We start from the raw sequence: 24,993 nt of genomic DNA on the forward strand, positions 1-24,993 counted from the left end.
ACAGATACATGAAAGCATAAACACAGCAGCTGAGGAAGAAGGATGCGTGGGTGCATGTTATGTGCAGATATGCTTCCCTTATCTATCCAAGCCTAGGTTTGTGAGGAGGACATTTGTTAAACTCTAGCAGACAGTGCTTCTTGTCTGTCCTTCATATATACTAGAGAGTTCTCTCCTGAAATGTACAGCCATTACTCACCGGTCTTAAAAAAGTGCTGCTGTGTTGCTTTTAGATTAAGAAAATCAACTTTCTAGAATATTCAAAGGCGGTTCTTTTACAACAGAATTTATTTGTTCCTCAAATGAAAAACTAAAGGTTGAAAAGCACTAAAATGGCAGTTACCTGAGGCAGCAATTATTAAAAGATCATTAAAAACTTTTAAAAACACAGTTTCAGCGCAATGTAAACCTGAACTGAAATATTTCATTTATTTCAATTTTTCTCCTGGACTTTGGACAGGAAAGGAAGTTTAATGAGATTGGCCTAAAATTTGAAAGAACTGTTGCATCAAGATTTGTTTTTTTCCGTGTCCAATAGTGTCAAAGACTTCTTTAAAAAGACAAGTGGGGATAATACTGAGGTGACACATAGAGGGCAGATATTCTAAATCCTGATGAGATTCTTTATTCCTCTTCAGCTCCCAAATAACCTGCCGCTACTTTAATTCCCAAAAATGAATAGTTAATGCACGTAGCAGTAAGTAATGGATGAAATGAGGTGGACATGACTTTTGGCAGTTTAAACTGCAGGCAGACCATTCGCAGTCATATTCAAAGCTATGGGAAATTTATAATCACCAATTGATGCTACTTTCTAAAAATTTAATTTTTAGATAATTTTTTTAAGGGTTACTATAGGGATGTCAGTTTTTCTCATCAAACCTTTACAGAAATGTTACTTCAGGGTCACAATTTGTTTCTCTGTTAAAATAAAATAAGATCTTAGTTAAACAATGAGACCTGGAACCATCAGTTTGACTGTCTTTGCTTTTAAACCAATTATATAGAATTTCAAATGCTCTGAAAGGAGGGATGTCCTGTTTTTTCCAAGAACAGGCCTTTTTCAATCCCTATATATGAATAATGAGTTATAACCACTTATATCATTATGCTACATATAATAATCATCTCCACACAAAAACACACAAAACATTGTTCTCTCAGTTGGCAGCTGTACATGGAGTTTAAAATAAAGCAGGTCTGTGCATTTTTATCCAAAAGCCTAAAAGCAAAGAGGTGAACCAATTTTTTTTTCAAGTTTAAAAATATTGCTGCCAGTTTGCCAATGGCTCAGTCACATTAGAGTGAACATAGAACTGCAGCTTTTTGTGATTAGGAAACATCGATGGCTGCTCAGAAATTGCACTCAATGTTTGATGACCAATTGCAAGTAGTTGCAATCAGCACGAGTGCGTGCACTGATAAGAGTGATTCATCAGGTGCACCTCTCTTTGCAGTGTGGGGCTCAACGGCTGTATTCTACTTATGCTCCAAAATAAAAACAAGGTTGTTGAGCGCCCTCTGCAGTTGTCCAGAAATAGTGACATTGTTACTCTGCAGTAACTATGTCACTATTTGTGGAAGAATTTCTCTCTTTCTCTTTAAAAAGTGTGAGATTCTCGCTCTACTCTGAACGTGAGTTAATATGAGGACAAATTTGATGCATCTATAACTAATATATTGTTAACAAGAAGTTTTGCACGAATCTTATTAGAAAGTATATCTTTCAACTGGAACATTTTAAGGACGATTTGTGATGGTGGGAAGGGTTCTTTCTTTTTTTTTAAATTTGATGACTTTGGATGGAATGAGCCGTATACAGTCCCAGTCCACCACCAATGCATTTGTGTCACTGACAATGCTTCTGTAGTCCTATTCAATTCAGTTTCATTTGTACATCGCCAAATCACAACAGTCACATCAAGGTTTTATTGTAAGGAAGAGACCCTACAATAATACAGGGAAAGACCCAACAATCAAGCAACACCAATCAAGCACATGGCGACAGTGGGAAGGGAAAAACTCCAGCAGAACCAGGCTCAGGGAGAAGCAGCCATCTGCTGCTACCAGTCGGAGTAAAGGAAGGAACATAGGACAAAATACACACTGTGGAAGAGAGCCTATGATTAATAATTAAAAATTAAGGCCAGCACATTAATTAATGATTAAATGCAAAATGGAGTAGAAACACAGTGCATCAAGCCCCAAGCAGCCTAGACCTATTGCAGGGTAACTAAGGAAGGATTCAGGGTCACCTCCTCCAGCCCTAACTATATGCTATATCAAAAAGCTTTGAGTTTAAAGTCTTAAGCCTAATCACAAAAGTTGTCTCCCATATCCAAATTGGGAGATGTTTCCACGGAAGAGAGCCCTGAAAACTGAAGGCTGTGCTTTCTATTCAATATCATAGGGAAACGCAAATTACTCTATTGGGGTGATACACTACTCTAAGGTATTTAAGATAAGATAAGGCCTGATTATTCAAGACATTGTATGTGACTAGAAGGATTTTAAATTCAATTTAGGACTCAGCAGGGGGGCAATGAAGCAAAGCGAATATGGGTGAAATATGCATGCTCTTTCCCCATCAGTACTTTTAGGACATCTTTATAATAATCAATTACAGTAGGCCAGTAGAAGTAATAAATATATGAACTAGTTTTTCAGCATTACTCTGAGACATAGAGGTATTATTTAGAGATATTGTGCAAATGCAAGAAAGCAGTCCTACACATGTGTTTAACCCCTTCACCCATAGTTTGCTGCTTTATAAGAAAGCCCTCCGCAAAGCCAGAACATCTTACTATTCATCACTGATTGAAGAAAATCAGAACAACCCCAGGTTTCTCTTCAGCACTGTAGCCAGGCTGACAAAAAGTCAGAGCTCTGTTGAGCCAACAATCCCTTTAACGTTAACTAGTAATGACTTCATGAACTTCTTCACAAATAAAATTTTTATCATTAGAGAAAAAATTACCAGTAATCACCCCACAGATGTAATATTATCTACAGCTACTCTTAGTACCATTGATGTTAAGTTAGACTCTTTTTCTCCAATTGATCTTTCTGAGTTAACTTCAATAATTACTTCTTCCAAACCATCAACGTGTCTTTTAGACCCCATTCCTACAAAACTGCTCAAAGAAGTCCTGCCATTAATTAATTCTTCGATCTTAAATATGATCAACCTATCTCTAATGATCGGCTATGTACCACAGGCCTTCAAGCTGGCTGTAGTTAAACCTTTACTCAAAAAGCCATCTCTAGACCCAGCAGTCTTAGCTAATTATAGGCCAATCTCCAACCTTCCTTTCATATCAAAAATCCTTGAAAGAGTAGTTGTCAAACAGCTAACAGATCATCTGCAGAGGAATGGTTTATTTGAAGAGTTTCAGTCAGGTTTCAGAGCTCATCACAGCACAGAAACAGCTTTAGTGAAGGTTACAAATGATCTTCTTATGGCCTCTGACAGTGGACTCATCTCTGTGCTTGTCCTGCTAGACCTTAGTGCAGCATTCGATACTGTCGACCACAATATCCTATTAGAGCGATTAGAACACTGCAGTGGTTTGTATCATATCTATCTAATAGACTCCAGTTTGTGCATGTAAATGGAGAGTCCTCTTCACACACTGAGGTTAATTATGGAGTTCCACAGGGTTCAGTGCTAGGACCAATTCTGTTTACATTATACATGCTTCCCTTAGGCAGCATCATTAGAAGACATAGCATACATTTACACTGCTATGCAGATGACACCCAGCTCTATCTGTCCATGAAGCCAGATAACACACACCAATTAGTTAAACTGCAGGAATGTCTTAAGACATAAAGAGCTGGATGGCCGCTAACTTTCTGCTTCTTAATTCAGATAAAACTGAGGTTATTGTACTCGGCCCTGAAAATCTTAGAAATATGGTATCTAAGCAGATTCTTACTCTGGATGGCATTACCTTGGCCTCCAGTAACGCTGTGAGGAACCTTGGAGTCATTTTTGACCAGGACATGTCCTTCAACGCACATATTAAACAAATATGTAAGACTGCGTTCTTCCATTTGAACAACATCTCTAAAATTAGAAATATCCTGTCTCAGAGTGACGCTGAAAAACTAGTTCATGCATTTATTACTTCCAGGCTGGACGACTGTAATTCATTATTATCAGGATGTCCAAAAAACTCCCTGAAAAGCCTTCAGCTAATCCAAAATGCTGCAGCAAGAGTCCTGACAGGGACTAGAAAGAGAGAGCAGATTTCTCCTGTTTTGGCTTCCCTTCATTGGCTTCCTGTTAAGTCCAGAATTGAATTCAAAATCCTGCTCCTCACATACAAGGTCTTAAATAATCAGGCCCCATCTTATCTTAATGACCTTGTAGTACCATATCACCCTATTAGAGCACTTCGCTCTCGCTCTGCAGGCCTACTTGTTGTTCCTAGAGTATTTAAAAGTAGAATGGGAGGCAGAGCCTTCAGTTTTCAGGCCCCTCTTCTGTGGAACCAGCTTCCAGTTTGGATTCGGGAGACAGACACTATCTCTACTTTCAAGATTAGGCTTCAAACTTTCCTTTTTGCTAAAGCATATAGTTAGGGCTGGACCAGGTGACCCTGAATCCTCCCTTAGTTATGCTGCAATAGACGTAGGCTGCCGGGGATTCCCATGATGCATTGAGTTTTTCCTTTCCAGTCACCTTTCTCACTCACTATGTGTTCACAGACCTCTCTGCATTGAATCATATCTGTTATTAACCTCTGTCTCTCTTCCACAGCATGTCTTTATCCTGTCTTCCTTCTCTCACCCCAACCGGTCGCAGCAGATGGCCCCGCCCCTCCCTGAGCCTGGTTCTGCCTGAGGTTTCTTCCTGTTAAAAGGGAGTTTTCCTTCCCGCTGTCGCCAAAGTGCTTGCTCATAGGGGGTCATATGATTGTTGGGTTTTTCTCTTATGAAGCGCCTTGAGGCGACTTTTGTTGTGATTTGGCGCTATATAAATAAAATTGAATTAAATTGAATAGTGCTAACTACAGTGGACAGCTATTCAAAGGCTGTTTTCTTGTATTTGTGTCAGTGTTGATGGTATACTTCCACTAGTTTAACTAACTGGTGTGTGTCATCTGGCTTCATGGATAGATAAAGCTGGGTATCATCTGCATAGAATGAAAATGCTGTGCCTTTTGATAATACTACCTAAGGAAAACAGAACAGAACCCCGGTGGAACTCCACTGATTATATAGTGAGATCAATGAGCTCAGGCTGTTACATGCACGCTACTGATTTCCATTAAAATAAAGAATAAGTGACAACATTCTACTGTGCAAGAAAAACTTTAATGAAATACAGATTTAAAAGAAACAGTTCAGTTAAAAGGCACTAAGGCAACAATGCTTTTTAAAAGATGTCATTTAATCTAAAGTGCAAATGCTGCAGTTAATTAAGCATTAGTTAGGAAGAAAACATTCTCCACTCATTTTCTCCTTTAGTAGTATGACTTTGTGGGGATACTGCTTTAACACAACAAAAGGATGAGGAGGAGTCACAGGTTGACACACCGATTTGCTTCCATTCGTGACCACTGTCTGGTCACTTCATAATGCCAGGCCAGCTGGAAATCAAAATGGAAAGGTGCTCCATCAAGAAAGACAATGACACATTACTAAGGTCGGACAACAGTCTGCAGCTCCCCTTCCTATACTTTAAATCTGTTAACCTTTAAGGCTACTATTTAACAATCCTCCATAGTGTAAAGGTTTACACGTGTGCATAAACAAGCAAAAGATCTCCTGGCATAATCCCAGGAGGAGACACAAACTTCTTTGGGGTTGCATCAGGAAGGCCATCCAGCATAAAACACAATTAAACAAGGGGAGCGATCCACTGTGGTAACCCCTTGAGAATAAGGCAACAGCTGAAAGCAGCTTTAATTTATACATACACACTGAGAAATGGAGCAAGAAGGTCAATTTTTATGTGTTTTTGTAACTTATAACTCCTCCTTATCCTCGTGTTGCAAAACTAATCAGCAGGTAGGAATATAGTACCATGTATAATTCTATAGGCAGTACAAGCTTTCAGAACAATCTCCCCACAGAGTCAGGCTGGACACCCACTCTTCAGCACATCTCTGGTTGCATCTTTGCTGCCCGGCAGCGTAGGACTTTCAGGAAGCTGTCAATCTTGTGAGAGTCCCGACGGAGGCAGGACAGCAGAAAGTTGAAGTTGATCAACTTGGTAATCTTGTCCTGGCCGAGGCTGGTGCCTCCTCGGTAGGGCAGTGAAGTGATGGCCTGAGCAGATGAACCCATCTGGACACAAACAGGCCGGGAAAAATCATTTTAATGATACATTTTGTATTTGCACTGTAAATGAAAATAACTTTTTATTTTCCCCCCAAAGCTCCTGCAGCCATCTCTTACACACCTTGCTAGATAGTACATCTAGGCCATCCTTGAGACTTTTGGAGTACTGCTGCATCTCCTGGATCTTGTTGAATATGGTGCTTTGTGCTGGGTGAGGCAGGGCACTAGCGGAGGAGGACAGGAGTACGAGAGGGTCCGACCAGGCTTGGAGGAGGGAGCGAGCCAGGGACATCAAATCTGACTCCTGGACAAGAAATAAATAGAAACAATACCACAAGAAGGTGAAGATGTTTGTGGGAAAACAGAAGCAGTATGCAGATTTGTGTCAGTCAGATACAGATTTCTTACTTTTGTCTAACTAAAGTTAAAAGGGGGGCAGGGGACTTCCCATGATGCACTCAGTGTTTCCTCTTTTCAGTGTCTGTGTGTTTACACACCACTCTGCATTTGATCATTAGCGATTATAAAACTCAGGCTCTCTTCCACAGTGTCTCTTTTGGCCTGTTTACCTCCGATTACCCTAAATCGATCACAGCTGAATCCGAGGCTGGTTCTGCGAAAGGAAGTTCTGTAAAAAGGAAGTTTTTCCTTCCCACCGTCACCAAGGGGGTCATCTGATTGTTGTGGTTTTTTCTCTCTAGTCTTTACCCTACAATATAAAGCACCTAAAGGCAACTTGTTGTGACTTTGCTCCATCTAAATAAAACAGATATCATTGAATTGTGTTGAAAATGCCCCTTTTTTTCTCATTAGCTTTTGTAGACAGTCAAATCCACACAGTCATTCTCAAAGTACTCTTTAAATGACTTACTGCTTAAAGGGGTCTCTGGAATATAATGTATTTCGCATGAGCTTGCAAGGTTGACATTCAATTTGATGTATAAGAGACAGTGGGGAAGGTGTTAAATACAAAACTGAATAATATGTGGTTAAAGCACATGGAAGCAAACAATAATGTCAATACTGGAGTAAAAGCACTTACCGATACTTGAAGTGCTTGGTCCTTGTCAATGGGCGTCTGTAGAGAGGAGGTGTGGCACATTGCGGGACGCGGCATGATCACCCTGCCTATAGGAGGGAAGTGAGAGTCCTGGGAGGGACAGAAGTTGAGCGTTAGTCTCTTTAAAAAAAGAAAACGAACAGATTTTTCTCTGTGATGGAACGTAAGGATGCAGAATGCTTTAATTAAACAGAAAGGCTTTCAATCCCCACTTTTCAGGACATTAAATGAATATTGTCCTGCTCGAATAGATCAGTTAAAATTGTTTGCTGTAATTCAGTGCATAGTTCCTGAAGATGAGGCAGCTTCAAGCAGACCCACTGCACTGCATGTCAAGCTAATAAGGAAGCATCGGGTTTAAACAGGAAGTTTGTGTTTTTTATGTTTGGGGAGACTGTGACATTTCATTTACAGTGCAAACACACACACACAAACAGGTACAGACCAGCTCCTGGGTGAGCGTCGTGCTGAGCGAGTGCAGTTTGTCAGAGTGCTGAGAGGCTCGCTCGAGCAGTTCGTTGATGGGGACGGCTCTGCACATTGCCACCACACACAACACTGTGAAGCATGAAAAGATGAGCGGAGGCAGAGTTAGAGAAAGCAGCTGCAGGGCCACAGTTTGGTGTCCTTTTGGCTTTTTCCCTCTTTTTCTCTTACGTCTGCTTATCGGGGGGGGGGGCTGGGTGGAATGTGAGCATCATTCAACAGGTACAGCTGTCATTTGTTTTTCCTTATTTTTCTTTTATGTTTGAGTTAAAATTTCTGACCTGCATCTAATCTATAAAAGGTATACTTTATTTATAGAAACAAAATTTCTTGTTAATCATAAATATAAATATTACGCTGGGTCTGATAACTGATTTTCAATCTGGCTTTAGTCAATGCAAAAGTGCCATCATCAGTGCTGCCATTATAATTATTAGGTTAATTTAATTCAAAATGTTATGCACTGAAAAATACATTAAGAATACATTATTATGGCTTTCTAACTTCTAGTATAATAAATAAATAAATAAAAACAAATTAATAGCCAACTCTGGTGCAATCATTTTTAAACATAACTTTTTAAAATCCCCTTAAAAAAAACCAAAAAAAATATTTTTTTTTAATAATTACTACAATACGTTGAATAACAAGCAAGAACACTTAGTGAAAAAAGTATATTAGTGAATGAATGGTACGTGTCATGTAATTTTATTGAAAGCTAATCTAAATTTGGTTTATATAGGGCAAAGAAATGATCAGACCACTGCAATAAACAATGTTAATAGGATGATATTTACGTTTAATATATGCGATACAGATGCATATATTGATGTTATGCAGTTTGGTTGTCAGTGCTGGTGAGCAAACTTGTAACAGTGTTGTTTCTAAATATAATCACGCTTACAAATTTGTATCTTGTTGGTACAAAACTGTAGAACCTCAGGTCTGAACATTTACATTTTCATAAACGCAGATTTTAACTTCTAACATTTTCTTTTAAAGCAAATGATCCATTCTAAGCATCGTGGACTGTTCTGTACAAATCAGTTTTCAGAAGTAAAACGGCTACGCTGAGCTCACCTGTCATGAAGAGGTTGGTTCCACTGGTTCTTCTCTGAGCCATCTCTCTTCTTTTTCTGTCCGTTAGCCGTCGCTTCTTCTCCTCGTCGCTTTTTCTTCTTCTTGGTCCATCTTGCCTCCATTTTATAGTTCTTTGGCTCCAGTTGTTTGGTTATGCAGGAGCAGGGTGACTGTGTGCTAATTGTCAAGAACTTGCTGGAACCAGTTTATAATGAGAAACATGGTGGAGGGGCTTTGAATGGATGCAACAGGATGCAGTCACAGGTTGATAAGGTGTGTGTGTGTGTGTGTGTGTGTGTGTGTGTGTGTGTGTGTGTGTGTGTGTGTGTGTGTGTGTGTGTGTGTGTGTGTGGTGGGGTAAGGTGGAAAATGTTTGTTCCTGATTCTGATTGGGTGGATGAATAAAAATGCTCACATAAAGTTTTGTAAAAGCGCCGTGACACATGCAGGTTTGACGTAACCAACCAACAGGTTCTCCCACAGGACACGAAAACTCTAACACAACTCTAACACACCTGGATTACAACTGATCTTTTCAGTCCTTGAGCTTCTTCCATTTAAGCCATTAAACTTACAATTCTCATTAAATGATCTAGATGACATGACATAAGTCAAAGTAGAAATGAAAATCTTCAGTTTTAATAACCAGGATGAGCTGCGGGACCAAACAATTTGTAAGTTGACCGTTAATCTTCTTACAAATGTATTTTACAAATCACAAATATTTAGAAAAATATTAAAATATTGTTATAAATAAAATATGAGAATAATATTATGAATTCCTTAGTAATACGTACCAGTTTTAGCTGAAGAGACTCAGTAAGCACGTAAGATCTTAAATGTCATGCTATGTATTTGTTAATGATAAATATTGTTACATAATAAAAGTTTAATTACTGATCAGTGAGACCATCCTGATCATCAGGCATCAAATACTGCTGAGATGTGCACATGCTGTTGTTTATCATTTCTCTGTAGGCACCTGTTGCCAAAACTAAGAAACATCATATTTGAACTAAAATCACACTTTCAGTTATTAATGATTAGTGAAGAGTAAATAAAAGTGGTAACGATTAAAAAAATAACACCTTGAATCTTGTCAACTAAACATGTATCTTTGCATTACTATTGATGGTTATTATAAAGCATTACACAGTATACTTATGTACACCAGGTCATACTTGTGCCTATTTAGTATGCTTTTAACCTTTGAGTAGAGTTAGACCTTGCTCTTCTCACCCGCAAACTCATTTTGCAAAATACAGGCAGTGGAGGCATCTGCTGGACAAACACGGAAGTACACACACACACACACACACACATCCCCCATTCCTTTTCCAGGGTGTGTGTGTGTGTTTGTGGGGGGGGGGGTTACTGGGCTAACTGGTGAGAAGTGACAAAAAACAAACGACATGACGTAAAATTCAGCTTTTCTGAGATTTCATCTCGTTTTATAGAGTATCAGCAATTGATCCTTGTTGGTCTCGTCTTTGGCGACCGACAAAGTCTGTAATCACCTCATTCTTAATGGTGCTGTGATTTAATTTATGATGATTTTATTGATATTTTTTTCCAAGCAGCTCTTTCCATCAGGTTTGTGTGCAATCCATGGAGATTTTAGCAGAGCTGATTATGGCGCTGCCTCTTTCCTAGAGCCCACTCATGAAGATGAAACTTTTCCCATGCCCGAACCCAAAAAAGTATTTTCACTAGATCACCATCACAGGTCACCTTCAACAAGGTTTTACTCTTTCTCTGCCTGATTTGCTAATCTATGAGTTTTCATCTCTATACCACATGAAAAGTTTATATAAATTAGCCACCTTTTGGTGTTGTTATGCCATGGAGACGTTTGTGTGTGGACTTTGCATCTTGTCGCTGTGTTTTCTGGCTTCTCAGGTACTCCAGGCTTCCTCCCACATGCATTCATATAAGCTTAACTGGTGTTTCTAAACTGGTCATAGGTGTGAATGTGAGTTTGAATTCTTGTCTTTTTCTCTTTCTTAGTCCTGGGATGGACTGGTTGCCCATGTCAATAGCTGAGATTGACTCAAGGCTCCCCGAAAGAGCCTGATTCGGATAAGAGGCTAAGTAAATGGATGGCTGGATTATCCCAGTGTTTACAGATGGACTCCAGACTGCACTGGTGGATTGAAGTTGCAAACACTACAAACATTTTTATCCCACAACTCAGCTCAGCGTTGTGTGGAAAGTTCCAACCAAACGATTTTATTAATATAGCACCAATTCACAGCAATTGCTGTTTCAACTGTGCTTTATATTGAACGCAACAGCACCTACAATATTACAATCTGCCATGGTGGGTTGGAGTTCAGGGGTCTAAATGCAAACAGACCAAACATTTCACTTTCTTAAAGAACATGAGCAATTGTTTCTAGAGCTCTGTGCTCTGTCTCAACCTCAGGTCCTGTGCCATTTGGGCAACTACGAATAAAAGGTGTTGTTTGACAGTAAAGCCGATTTGATGACGATTTTGTGACTACCAAGTCATTAAGCAATCAGTGAGTAGTCAGATTTTCTCAATGCACATCATGACTTCTGATTGTAAAAAGAGACTTCATAATGGGACTGCCTAACCAATACAGTCTCTACATACAGTCTGTGGCTCTACTGTTTTACCTACAGTCTACAGTTTGTAATGGTAGGGTCATCATCAAGACAGCGATGGCGATGAACACCAAACCAGTTTGTGACGTGACAGTGGCGACGTCTATCTTTTATCGATGCCTCGAGCACAAAAAGGCACGTTTGTGATGTGGTGTTGACTGTTTCATCAAACGGGCTCCTGTTCCCTTTGTGGACACATTCTCCAAAAGTCAAGAGGTCATGTATGTGATGCTCGCTTTAAACAGCCCTCCCATACACTCCCCCCCCCAACCTTATCCTTTCAGACTATACTACCAAAGTACCACAGCAGGCGTCTCATGTGTGACCTACAGACTGACTTTGAAGGCTCCTCTGATTTTAGCACCACCTCCAGCATGCACACACACTTTTTTGTATTCTACCTGCTGGCAGCAGATTCCTGTTTATTGTCAAGAAAACAGTTCATGTTGTTGGCTTTGTCTCACAGAGCAACACTGACTGTGTGCTTGCATGTTTAGTAAATATGCATGCGGTGTTTAAATCATGCCAAGTCAGCATGCGGCCTGAGGGTCTTACGTGTATGAGGGAGGAAGCTGCACATAGATGAGCTAAAAATGAATCAGAATAAGAGAAAAAGAAAAATGTGAGAACCTCCAGAGTCATATTTCATTGTTTTATGGACTGTTAGGGTGGCCTTGCTGCAGGGCACCACAGTGCTGCCAGCACGCTATGCATTAAATGTTACACATTTATGTGAATCCCCCCCCCTCCTCTTGAGTTCCCTTTAACCCCCATGGTGTCTCAAACAGAAGCATCTTCTTTTTTAGGCTGTTGCTCTTTTGACTTTCCATATTCCACCTCGCCACTCCCCCTCCCCCAAACACTCCCTGTTTGTCTTTCAGACTGCTGACAGCAAACCCACCGTGCACAGTTTTTTCCCCTAGCTGTCCACCTCAGGATCCAGACATCCCATCTGCAGATAGGTAGGATTTAACAGCATTGGTGAATACATTTAAGCAGGTATGCTGGGGTTTCTGCACAGGAAGCCACTTCTGTGATTGAAAGTACATGGTGTACTTGTTCTGACGCGCATGAGCAACATAGTTGTTTTGCCCAAAGAGATGTTTTCCTTCTTTTCTGTAAAAATAATGCTTACAGTGGACACCGGGTAATCTGATGACATGTCTTTTTTTCCTTGAATAGTGGAATTTGGTCATAATTTGTTCGTGCTTTACCCCATGACTTCATGCCAGTGAAATTACGCATGAGTGAGCATTATTTTTGGGAGAGAAGGTGACGGAAAGAGGAGTCTGTTTGTTTTTTAAAAGCAAAGAACTAAGTGGTTGGCATTGTATGCTAATGTAATTTAGGGACACTTTTCTCTGTGGAATATGAATGAGGAGTTTGGACTGTTGGATTGTTTCAGGGTCCTGAAACAATCCGAGTGTGAGTCCTGGCTGATGTGTGGCTGAGATCGTAAAAGAAAAGAAGTAAAAAAAAGAAAAGAAAAGCATGTGTTGTTTTATCGTGAAACTCCGCAGCGGTGGCTACAAAAACGGCCTAAGTTAATAATGCTCACACACATGCATTCACTCCCTCTTCCTTAAATGGGATTGTGACAAGTGTATAAATCTTTTCAAGCCACATAGTGGGAGCAGAATTACACAGAATTATGATCCTTATTCAAGCAGCAGTTGTGGCTAATTGAGTGTCATCTTCAGGGTGTCTGATGTACACCCAGTTCCTGTTAAACGATCCGTCTTTGTATGAGGTGTGGACTCTGGACAATGACTTCCACTTCCTGTGCTTTACTGAATTCAAATTAATATTTATAAGACAATCACAGTTGTTATTATTATTATTATTATTATTATTATTTTCTTTTTAATGATGATGGTGAAAGGAAATTCCTTTTTATTCCTATTTATTCCAACATTCCCAAGGGTCTCACCTTTGTCTGTTCTGGTTAATTTTTTTTAAAGCAAAGTTAGTCTGTATCCAAAAAACAAACAAACAAATTTGTTAGAATCTAACCAGCAGCTCTGAAGGCGCCAGGCCACAATATGAAACGATAAAGCAGTATGCTCAGTGTAGCTCAGCTGGTGTATTAAAATGGATCTGACACACTTTTCAGACTTACAGAATAGACTGCATTTCACTTAGTTGCAAGTTGAAGGCTGAAAATCAAACTGGCCTCTTTTCTTCGTATTTTCCGTATATTATTTTATTTACTCTGGAGCTAGTTAGCTTAATTTAGCATGAATACTCCACATGTGACCAAATATCCCAATGTCAGGTTTTCACCTATTTGAAGAAAAAAAATTCACAATAACAGTAATATTACAGTACAGTAATATTAAATATATATTACAGTACAAATATATAAATGAAATCAGGAAAAATGCATTTGTACCATACCAAAGCTGTAAGCTAGCTGTTCCCAGCAGCTAGCTTACAGCTTAAAGTAAGCTAACAATGTCCTGGCGCTGTGTGTGTGTGTGTGTGTGTGTGTGTGTGTGTGTGTGTGTGTGTGCGCCACTTTTTCTTTTCTTGGTGGGGACCAAAATCTGAAATTTACTATCCTCGTGGGGACCACCAGCCCTATTGGTTCCCATGAGTTCGATGGCATTTTTCACACTCAAAGTGTGGTTTTAGTGTCAGGGTTATGGTTATGGTTAGGTTTAGGGTAAGGGTTAGGCATTCATTTTTGATGGTTAGGGTAAGCGCCATGGGAAAGCATTATGTCAATGAGATGTCCCCACTAGGACAGCAACACCTGACGTGTGTGTGTGTGTGTGCGTGTGCGTGCGTGCGTGTGTGTGTGTGCTTTTCCCAGAAAATTTGTTTTCCCTTTCTCCAAATTATGGTTAGGGTGGAGTTAGGGTTAGAGTTACCCACTCAGACCTCGAGGGGTTAACTGTCTGCTGACATCACCAAAATGGCAGCCAAATGAATAAAAGGAAAACCAATCTTCTGATCATAACGGAAAGGTAAAAGCAGCAGACAGATTAAAAACCAATATTTATAAAAGTTATACCGTATAAGTGAGTAAATCTACATGCTGGATGAAAAGCAAAACCTTTATCTTGGCAGCGAGTAGGAGCCGTTGTGAATAGAATTGGAGTCAGGATGGAGGGATTGAGGCCCCTGCTCTTCGGTGGGTTGCAGGAAAAGTGGAGCAGAGAGATGATGAGACATCATGAAGGTTAATTTTTTTTAAAGCAAAGTTAGTCTGTATCCAAAAAACAAACAAATTTGTTCGAATCTAACCAGCAGCTCATCAAAAAACTCAATCAGAACATTAATTAATAGTAAAAATTACAATTAGCAGCCTTCGTCCTAACTCTGACATTCCACGCAGTTCTCATGTGACCTTGGGAAAACTTTGGAGTTTGGTCACATTTTCCCACAAGGACACTTGGCTTCACTGATTTTGACTAAATGCAATAAATAAAGGTATTTAATTTTGCCTAGTGATTGTAAAAGATGGTGCCCTTTAACGTGTTTCCTTGTTATATATATTCCTTGACCTTTCAGGAATGGCAGCCATGAGCTGTGATGAAGACTTGCAGTTGCACAGAATTACCAGTAGATGGCAGCTTTTTGACAGACAGCTCTCGTTGGAAGACGAGCTGTCATGGTTGTCATGTGTGTGTGTACTTGCTTACACACACACACACACACACACACACACACACACACACACACACACGTACGTTCATTTCACAGTCCACAAAACAACAACTTTAAAAACCTGACTTCAGGCCACTCTGATTTCTGATTTTTCATTTCACAGACATAGTAGTGGTATTGGTCGCTTCAGTGCATCATGGAGTTTTTATCTATTTTCTGAATGCCTGAACTAACACCTGTTAAGTAGTATTATAGGCATCAAACCTGTGTGATGAACCTCATAAATAAGGAACCCCAACAAATTCTAGAATCCTTTTTCTGTCCTTGTTCCTAAATCTTCCTCTTCTGGGTCACTGCCCTTTCACCTCTTCCACCCCCTCCCTCAGTTCTTGACTGCTATGTACACACGTGTGCTTCCCCTCTCACATGTTTTATCTCCTCCCACCTCCCGCTGTGCTCCCCTCCCCTTTCACCAGCTCGCTCACATCTCTACTTTCTCTCTCTGTCTGTCTCCGTTGGTGGCGCTGGGATCCATAGGCGTTCAGAGGACAAGAACTGGACAGCATACGCACCCTCAACACCACGTAGCAGCACCACCGCAGACATGTCGGACTCTGAAACCGCCGCCGCCCCTGCTGAGGCCCCCGTCCCTGCTGCTTGTGCAAACATCAAGGCTGACCTGGACAAGTGGTAGGTGCATGTTGGAGTGATTAACAGAAAAACAGTTTATATGTTTCTCATTTGCATATTTGCATATCCTTTAGAGTTGAAGAAAGGTTCTTATCCCAGACGCCAAAAACATAATAGGAACCTCTTGCAGTTCTTGGGTACACCTTTGATGCCTACACAAGTTCATCTCTGACTCTCAGAGTTGCCTTTAAACGTTTACACGCTGAGAAGTCAAAACTGAATTATCTGGATCATTCGTGATGTTCTTGGCCGTTACTTAACGAGCTATCAAACTGGAAAGAAAAACACCACGGCACCCAAATTAAGGGGGAGACTCGCATGTGTGGCAGCGGCTGGTCGTGGACTGCGGTATCCTAAAGTGCGCCATCCCAAAATGGAGTCGCTTCAGCGGTCATTGGCGTTTGCACTAAAAGTCTCCACATCTTGCGTGTTGAGATGTAAATGAATTTGACAACCTAGCTGAGCGCAAGTTTGAAGGTTATGAAAACTTAGGGTACCCCATGTAGGGCAAAGCGATTAAGGGATTAATGATGCGTGACAGCGGTGGTGATGCTCGATGCTTGGCCATACGGATGGATGGAGGCTGGGAATCTGCTTACGTCACTTGCCTCCCTTTCCCCAGAATTCCTCGCGTTAGCTCGTTCTGTTCATATCCAGTGTCTCCTTTAGCCTCTTGCTATGTCAACGGACACAACAGATGCTGCTTTGTGAGAATGGAGGATAGCAATGACATAACACTACTACAGACATTTAGAGGTCTGAGTTCTTCACAGTCAAGTTCAATGAACTCCAGGGAACAGTTTTTATAGTGATTTCTTCAGTTGTAGTTGGAATTTGAGCTGTTCTGGTGTTAATAATTATGTGCTGGCAAAGTAAACACATTTTATTGATAGCAAAAGCTGCCCAGTTTTCTTCAGCCAGCCTGTTTAGTCTTGATAAGGTGGATATGAATGTGTGAAGCTATTAGATAAGCAAGCAGGTTGAGTGGGAATGGAAGGCATGGCATGGGTAATTGGCTAATCATGCGCCAGTGTGTTGATGACCTTTCCGATACCTCTGATATTTCTAGGTGAATGTTGAGGTTTAACATATATTCAAATGAAATATACAACTGATAACTGATTGATAAGTTCAGTTCCTCTTATGTTAAAGAATACACTGGGCACTCTGGCCAAAGCTGGCACTCTCAAGAGTATTTGAAAGTAAATGTTTTAAGGTGATAAGATGTTCTGTTGCTCATGCGGCATATCATGGTTTTACAAGATTATACTGTATGCGGGTCATTGCATGAAGCTGACCTGAACCTAACCTTGAAAGGTTGAAAATCAGGCAGCACCAGCACTATTTGTCCTTTAAGTTGTATAGAGCCAGAGTTAATTGTCCTACACTGATATTTGTCCCATAACCTGTAATTTCTGTGGCATCACTTTTTAAACTAGGGATAAATTTAACAGAAAAATAATTATGCTAACAAATTAATCATCAGTGTGTGCAGAATGGCAATCACTGTGAAATCAGTGTGTGTGTGTGTGTGTGTGTGTGTGTGTGTGTGTGTGTTGAGCTTAGAAATGTCACCAGAATCAGCAACTTTACAGAGTATTTTTAAGGAATTTTAGCTATTAGTTTAAGCTAGCTTCACAGACCTGGTTTGTTGTTTACCTTCTTACAGTGCTATTTTTGGCCACATGGGCCTTGTAAATGACCCATTCATTAAGAATGGGAGAATTAGGTACTAACTGGTAAACACACAGCACTTACCTGCTTAGCAATTAGCAGCTAAATGTTAAATTAAAACTACAGGGGTGTGTCGTGTTGGTAGCAGCTAATGCTAGCATTCTAGGCACGGCCCCATCGTTCTAATTCCCTAAGATCTGTAAGCAGACTTTTTTTATATGAAACTGAAAGTCTAACCTCTTAGCTGTTGGGAATCCCACACTCATTCAGCTTTGCTCCTAAATTCATACGCTACATGTAAAAAGTAGATTTATTTTGCTGATACTGACATTCAAATTAACTTCTTTGGTTTAAGGTACAGTTTATACAAGTCAGCTCTCTATAGGACTTGCATCAGTATACATGCTCGCTTATATGATGGATGCTCCTGTGTACATTCATGTGCTGAAAGGAAGAATTCTTGCTATACTGCGGTCTCCATCAGTGTTATCCCAGCCAATTTTGAGCCAACTGTAGAGCCAAGAGGGCTCTGCCCTGTGTAAGCAATATATCAGAAATACCTGCGTATTTATAGACAGCAGCTTGTCAAAGTCATGGATAGAAATGTTACGTGTGACTGTATATGCTGGGTATCATTGCATGTTACTAGTCGGAGGTCACATTACTGCTCCACCTGACACCTGCTCCTTTTTAAGCAGGGCAGCCAAATAAGCAAACGCTTCTCTTTCACACCCAGCTGGAAACTTAGAGGGCAGCCATGATTAATATAGTCATGACCCTGTCAAGGTCACAGTGGCAAAGTCACACAGAGGTGAAGTGAGCAGGTTAAAAACTAAAATGTAATGCATGAACAGTATATCAACTATATTTTCCTTGACATTTATGATGAACTGAACTTGACGATGACTAACTAGCATTAATAAAGTGTTAAAAACATTATAAATTATAAATATATGTTTATTCCATACATTTTTCAAAAATTGCTCTTATTGATAAATGAATCACATGTTGTGTTATTTGTTTCAACCAGAGGCCTCAAATAAAGACGGCACGATACCACTTTTTTATGTCCGATACCAATACCAATATCATAAATTTGTAATAATATCTGCCGATACTGATATGAATCTGCTATAGCGTATTTTTTAATCAATAAAACTGTTTGTTTTTTTTTATATCTTGCTGCATTTTGTATAAGTTCATACTTTTTGTCTTAAAAAGACAAAAAAACAAAACCTCTAAAGCTATTCTCTTATACTTGTATTCAAAAAATACACTGCACCCAAAATAGTTCATAGTTCTAATAAACTTAAATCCTCCATCCTCCCTATTCTGGTATTTTAAAGAGTACTTAGCAGAAATATTAAACAACCTAACTAATAGGGCTGCCAACTCCCAGCAAAAAAATTGGGAACCACCCTCCGCCTCGTTTTGCTTAATTGACGTAATCAACTTTAATTTAATGCACGTGTACAAAATTTTTTTTTAAATTAAAAGAAATGCACAGAAATAAATTATTTTTCTACAATAAATAAATAGATAGAAATCTTTCTTCAACAGAATTGCAGACTGCACAGATGGTACCTTTCCAAAGAAAAAAGTACTATAGCTTACTAGGGTATATATTCAGGGATGCACATAAGTGGTCCGCAGGTGCGCATTCGCTGTCAAAATAAAAGATGCGCACCAGATAAGAAGCACATATTCGAGAAAACGCGCTTCTTTTGCATAAGTAATTGCTTACGGAGCTTGCTTCTTCGACATCTTTAAGAGTTCTGAACAAATGTCTGTCCTCCTCCAGAACATCTTATGTACACAAACACACGTTCCAACTTCTTATCCGGTGCGCGTCTTTTATTTTGACAGCGAATGCGCACCTGCGGACCATTTATGTGTACCCCTGTATATATTAGACTTAACAGTTACTATATACAGTAATGGACTTCTATACATTTTACATCAGATGAAAAATTTGGTTGTAAGATTCAGATAATTCATTATTAAAAGCTCGACATTTTAAATGAGAATAAGAAAGAAAAGTATGTCTTTGTGCCCCCTTGTCCCTGTTATTGCCGTCCCTGGCCCCCTGGCATAACTTTGCTAGATCTGCCCCTGCACAGTTACCAGCTGTCAGCTGCATAGAAAAGAATCCTGGTGTAGAAAGTAAATAGAGAAGAGGCAGTCGCTCCATATATCAGTTGTTAAGCTTAGCGTGGGAATGCTTTACAAACATTCAGAGATGAACTTACACACTTGCTTTACTTCTCTCTGGGATCACTTCCTCGGAGATGAAATGCCGGGTTGGTAGCAACGCTCCAAATGCTCAACCAGACCGCCAACAGGTCTGGCGCGCCACAGCCGCTCTATCACGTGACGCATACTGCTCCCACGTGCTAAGGTTCTGAGCTGAGTTACGCCATGTCGCAAGTTTTGTGAGGTGCTTTGGGGATATTTAATGGATCGGATTACATTTTTTATATCTCTCCGATATCCGAGCCAGTAATTTAGGTCAGTATCGGACCGATGCTTAATATCGGATCGGTCCATCCCTAGTCTCAAAACACCTCAAGCTGCTCCAGTGGCTCCCTTAATTTATTTAAATTCACTTATATAAATGAATAAATTTATAAAAGAAGGCAATGTGCCATGTTTATCAATGTAACTTCTATTTATTGCTGCTGAAAATTATTCCTTAAATTGTCTAGTTGTAAAAACGTGTAACCTATACCTGTATGTACCTAGGGTGCTACGTGTTTTATTTATTATGATTCATTTGCAAAAATACAGGTAGGACTGAAAGTATCTCTTTAGCTTTTAACATAAGCATAGACATACCAACACATATTTACTTCCTCTACTTCAGGTTCTCTTTTGCTGGTATAATAACAATGTATTTTTTTTAAAGAGCAAGCTCTTTTTTTAGTTCAATAATTAAATAAATGCAACAAAACATGATATTACTTTAATGAAATTGCAAAGTTAAAGTACCAAATGGTCATAGATAGCTCACTGAAGAGTAGCCACAGTCTCAAAGTCTCCTCAAAAATTAGGTCAAGGCTGGTTTAGACACCTGTTTGCAGGCCATGGCGATCTATGCAAACTCCTACAGTGAACATGCTGAATGTTAGCCATAGGAACCGTGGACATGCTGGCCTTACTCTTCCTCTGCCTTCCATAAACACTCTCACACTCACTTCCACAGTCGGCCTCTTTGGGCCCGATCGCCTGCGGCTGTATGGACACACATGCATTTAATTTCTGGCTGGAATTTGGTGACTCGGCAGACGTCAGTAATCTGAGTGTAGCACTGCTGCTGTGTCAGACTAGCTACAGCCTCTTCCCCTCCAGCTCACCATGCTGGACGGACAACAGCTTTCACGCCTGTGGAATCTGTTTATTCATTGTTTTGGTGATTTTTTTTCAACATCCAGATGGGTAAAGTGCATTTTACAAAAGCAGATTTTTGAAAGACTCAGATGTTTCAATAAAGGCACAAAATGGAACATCCTTACTTCTTTGGGTCTTAACTTGTTGACATATATTGTTTTAAGAAGTCTCAAGCAGAAATGTTGGACAATCACCGTCCTAATAAACTCTGTGCTTTGATGATTCTCATCGCTACCTCACAGGACAGTGACACAGCTAATCACATGACCTCCTGGCTAAATCCTGGCGTCTGCATCATCATTTTACCCTTCTGCACCTGCTCACTGATCTATTATACATGTTGGTCCCAGTGGACTGACTATAGCAAGCCCAGCCTAAATAATTCAGATTACGCTTCCTGATTGTGTCCAAGACAAGGAGACAACGTCCCTCCTCCACCCCGTGCAGAGTGGCAATCGGACCTGGACATGCTTGGATCAGGATACTAGTGCTCGGTGGTGCAGAGTTGCTTTCATTCAGTCTGTGGTCATATATTCACTAAAACAACCAATTGGTTTTGTTCCTGGTTGCTTGTACCACGCTCATTCAGAATCACGCTCTCTCTCCCTCTCTCAGAAGATTGCGTGATGCCTGTAGTTGCGATGATGTCATCAGATCCTTACCCTCGTCTGCCCATGCATGTGAGCACCCTGCTCCTATGCTTTATGTAATCCCTATATTTTCTTAATATTTGTTCACATGCAGATAGTAGGACTTTACAAGTACAATAATGTTCCTGTTCTTCTTCTTCTTGTTGGGTTTGATTCAGAGACATGTACATGCATGTTGATGGCACTGTGGCAGGATTATCTGGCAACACAGCCTCAGGGTTCGATTCTGCTCAGCTCTGATGTTGGGTCATTATTGCAGTGCATGCAACATAACCACTCAATGCCCCACTCCCATTTCCTTGCACACCCTCGCCAAGCAGCAGACACACACCGTTCTCTCCAACTCTCCTGGCAAAGTAAAGTGCTGAGTGATAATCTGCAGCAGCCAGCTGTACGTTACATCACTCTGAAGGCGCCAGGCCACAATATGAAACGATAAAGCAGTATGCTCAGTGTAGCTCAGCTGGTGTATTAAAATGGATCTGACACACTTTTCAGACTTACAGAATAGACTGCATTTCACTTAGTTGCAAGTTGAAGGCTGAAAATCAAACTGGCCTCCTTTCTTCGTATTTTCCGTATATTATTTTATTTACTCTGGAGCTAGTTAGCTTAATTTAGCATGAATACTCCACATGTGACCAAATATCCCAATGTCAGGTTTTCACCTATTTGAAGAAAAAAAAATTCACAATAACAGTAATATTACAGTACAGTAATATTAAATATATATTACAGTACAAATATATAAATGAAATCAGGAAAAATGCATTTGTACCATACCAAAGCTGTAAGCTAGCTGTTCCCAACAGCTAGCTTACAGCTTAAAGTAAGCTAACAATGTCCTGGCGCTCTGTGTGTGTGTGTGTGTGTGTGTGTGTGTGTGTGTGTGTGTGTGCGCGCGCGCCATTTTTTCTTTTCTTGGTGGGGACCAAAATCTGAAATTTACTATCCTCGTGGGGACCACCAGCCCTATTGGTTCCCACGAGTTCGATGGCATTTTTCACACTCAAAGTGTGGTTTTAGTGTCAGGGTTATGGTTATGGTTAGGTTTAGGGTAAGGGTTAGGCATTCATTTTTGATGGTTAGGGTAAGCGCCATGGGAAAGCATTATGTCAATGAGATGTCCCCACTAGGACAGCAACACCTGACGTGTGTGTTTGTGTGTTTGTGTGTGTGTGTGCGTGTGTGTGCTTTTCCCAGAAAATTTGTTTTCCCTTTCTCCAAATTATGGTTAGGGTGGAGTTAGGGTTAGAGTTACCCACTCAGACCTCGAGGGGTTAACTGTCTGCTGACATCACCAAAATGGCAGCCAAATGAATAAAAGGAAAACCAATCTTCTGATCATAAAGGAAAGGTAAAAGCAGCAGACAGATTAAAAACCAATATTTATAAAAGTTATACCGTATAAGTGAGTAAATCTACATGCTGGATGAAAAGCAAAACCTTTATCTTGGCAGCGAGTAGGAACCGTTGTGAATAGAATTGGAGTCGGGATGGAGGGATTGAGGCCCCTGCTCTTCGGTGGGTTGCAGGAAAAGTGGAGCAGAGAGATGATGAGACATCATGAAGGCGGAGGAGGAGCCAGTCAATTGGTTTACGTTCATGTAACATGAACCCTCTCCTCCTGTGGCCTCCCCCTGTTACCTCTGTGTCTTATTATCTCTCCATTATCACGCAACCTCCCTCCCTCCCATCAAACAGATGGGTCCACGCACATGGCTGTTCTGTCTCCCTCCCTCCCTCCCTCTCTCTCGCTCCATCACCCTAATGCACTGTGGCAGTGTCGGCTGTGTTCGCTCCTGAATGGGAAGCCTGAAATTATTCCCAAGCTTGAAATCGCTCTTCCTCTCTCGCTCTGTCGCATTCATCCCTTCTTCCTATTCTTCAGCTTTTCCCTCTTGTTGAGAGCTGTTGCTCGTGTTTTTGCTTCTACCAATGTTAGCACACCAAACATGCATGTGTTTTGCCAACAGAATTCCTTGGATTGGCATCCAGTTGATGCTTAACTCCTGTACGTGGGTTTACTTGAGGTCTAACTGTTGTTAATCTTTCCTCCAGTGTGGCGGAGAAGGGAGCCGGCGGCTGCAAAGATCTGATGGAGGCCTTCGCTGCTTGTGTGAAGAGTGCAGCTGAAGGGACGTCATGAGGAGTCGCCCTCCAGCCTCAAATGTAAGCATGTTGCATAATTGAATGATTAATTCCATAACAGCTTCGGTGGGGGGTTATTTATAGAAACCTTTGTGAATCGTCTGAAAATGGTTTCAACAGGAATAGAGAATACAAGTGTTTATTCTCTAAATATATCTTTAAAAAATGAACTATGGCTGAATTCTCTTTAGCTGGTCCTGCTGGTTTACTGTTCCAACGCTGACTATAATGACTATAATGCTCAGCTTAGCCTTACTTTGACATATCAAAAGTTTGTTATTATTGCCAAGACTTGGGAGGATAATTTTTAGGAGAAACAAAAATGACATATTCTGATAAACTGGCAAATCAAATACATATATATGACTAAATAAAGATCCAAAATCTCATTATTGAGATGCTGAGTTTTAAAATATTTGCCGCTTTGTCAGTTGAAAAGCAGTTTCAATAAGAAGACACTTAAAATAACAATCCACTCACCAGAATTAACAAACAGCCCGACTGAGTGATCGGTCTGCTGTAGATATCAGTTCTTGGTAAGGAAACAGGTACTTTAATGCAGGCGTAAATGTATGCAAAACAAAGGATGAGAATGCAACTGGATCAGCCAGACCACATACAGAGATGATCTGGATTTCACTGGATCTGAGCCATGTGGGAATGCAGCCTGGACAACACCCGTGGCCAAAGGTATTCAGCTGGCCTACTGTATAATGAAAAAGGGAAGAAGCAAGTGGTATGATTTGGGAAGGTTGCAACATGTGACGCTCCTTGTCTGTATCTGTTTGAGATCAGCGGTTAGATATCAGATTATTTGTCAGGTCTGCCCAAAGGATCTTTGCCTTCATCAAGCTCAAATGTCTCTCGCTATTGCAGGTCCACTGCACGGAGTCCTCCAAGTTCCCAGCATTTTCCTTCTGCACAACAGCACTGGACCGATGACAACAACTCGAATGATGAAGATGATGATGATCATCATCACAGAGAGGCAAACACTGTGTTGATTTGGGCCGAGTTTGGGATCTGGTGGCAGAAACCACAGTTTCCTCCCCCTGTCCTCCCCCTCATGTTTTAGGTTTTTCTGGGTCCCGCAGTCTTACCCGCTATTCCCCTCGTCCCTATGGCTGATATACATTATACTGACAATTCCAGAGAGCCAATGGGCTGTGATGTAAATTGTCGACTTGAAATGAATACTTATAAATGGTAATAAAAAGTATGAAATACTTGGTATAAAAACCAACTTGTGATTTCTGGCCTCTTGATTTGTAATACTGAGGATGC

At 40.4% G+C, this 24,993-nt stretch overlaps 1 protein-coding gene and 1 long non-coding RNA gene across 3 annotated transcripts in view; one reads left to right on the top strand and one right to left on the bottom strand.

Annotated features, from left to right (window-relative positions):
* Positions 1 to 5,316: 5,316 nt before the first annotated feature.
* prl (prolactin) overlaps positions 5,317 to 24,993 on the bottom strand; it is a 32,315-nt gene continuing 12,638 nt past the window's right edge. The window contains exons 3-7 of one of the 2 annotated variants that reach the window (XM_082530128.1): positions 8,918 to 9,112; positions 7,797 to 7,909; positions 7,334 to 7,441; positions 6,413 to 6,595; positions 5,317 to 6,297 (exon numbers count right to left, since the gene is read on the bottom strand). In XM_082530128.1, the coding sequence (XP_082386254.1) occupies positions 6,106 to 6,297; positions 6,413 to 6,595; positions 7,334 to 7,441; positions 7,797 to 7,909; positions 8,918 to 8,960 (639 nt within the window). In that variant the 5' untranslated portion in view covers positions 8,961 to 9,112 and the 3' untranslated portion in view covers positions 5,317 to 6,105. Of the gene's footprint in view, positions 6,298 to 6,412; positions 6,596 to 7,333; positions 7,442 to 7,796; positions 7,910 to 8,917; positions 12,323 to 24,993 lie in introns of those variants that run through there. The other variant, XM_082530127.1, reaches the window with a different exon arrangement.
* LOC309704721 lies at positions 12,396 to 24,952 on the top strand. The gene is made up of 4 exons (XR_014276330.1): positions 12,396 to 12,507; positions 15,695 to 15,847; positions 23,620 to 23,730; positions 24,586 to 24,952. It is a non-coding gene; the product is annotated as an uncharacterized lncRNA (long non-coding RNA).

This window comes from Aulonocara stuartgranti, assembly GCF_965226115.1.
Source record: "Aulonocara stuartgranti genome assembly, chromosome: 4".
Taxonomy (NCBI): domain Eukaryota; kingdom Metazoa; phylum Chordata; class Actinopteri; order Cichliformes; family Cichlidae; genus Aulonocara; species Aulonocara stuartgranti.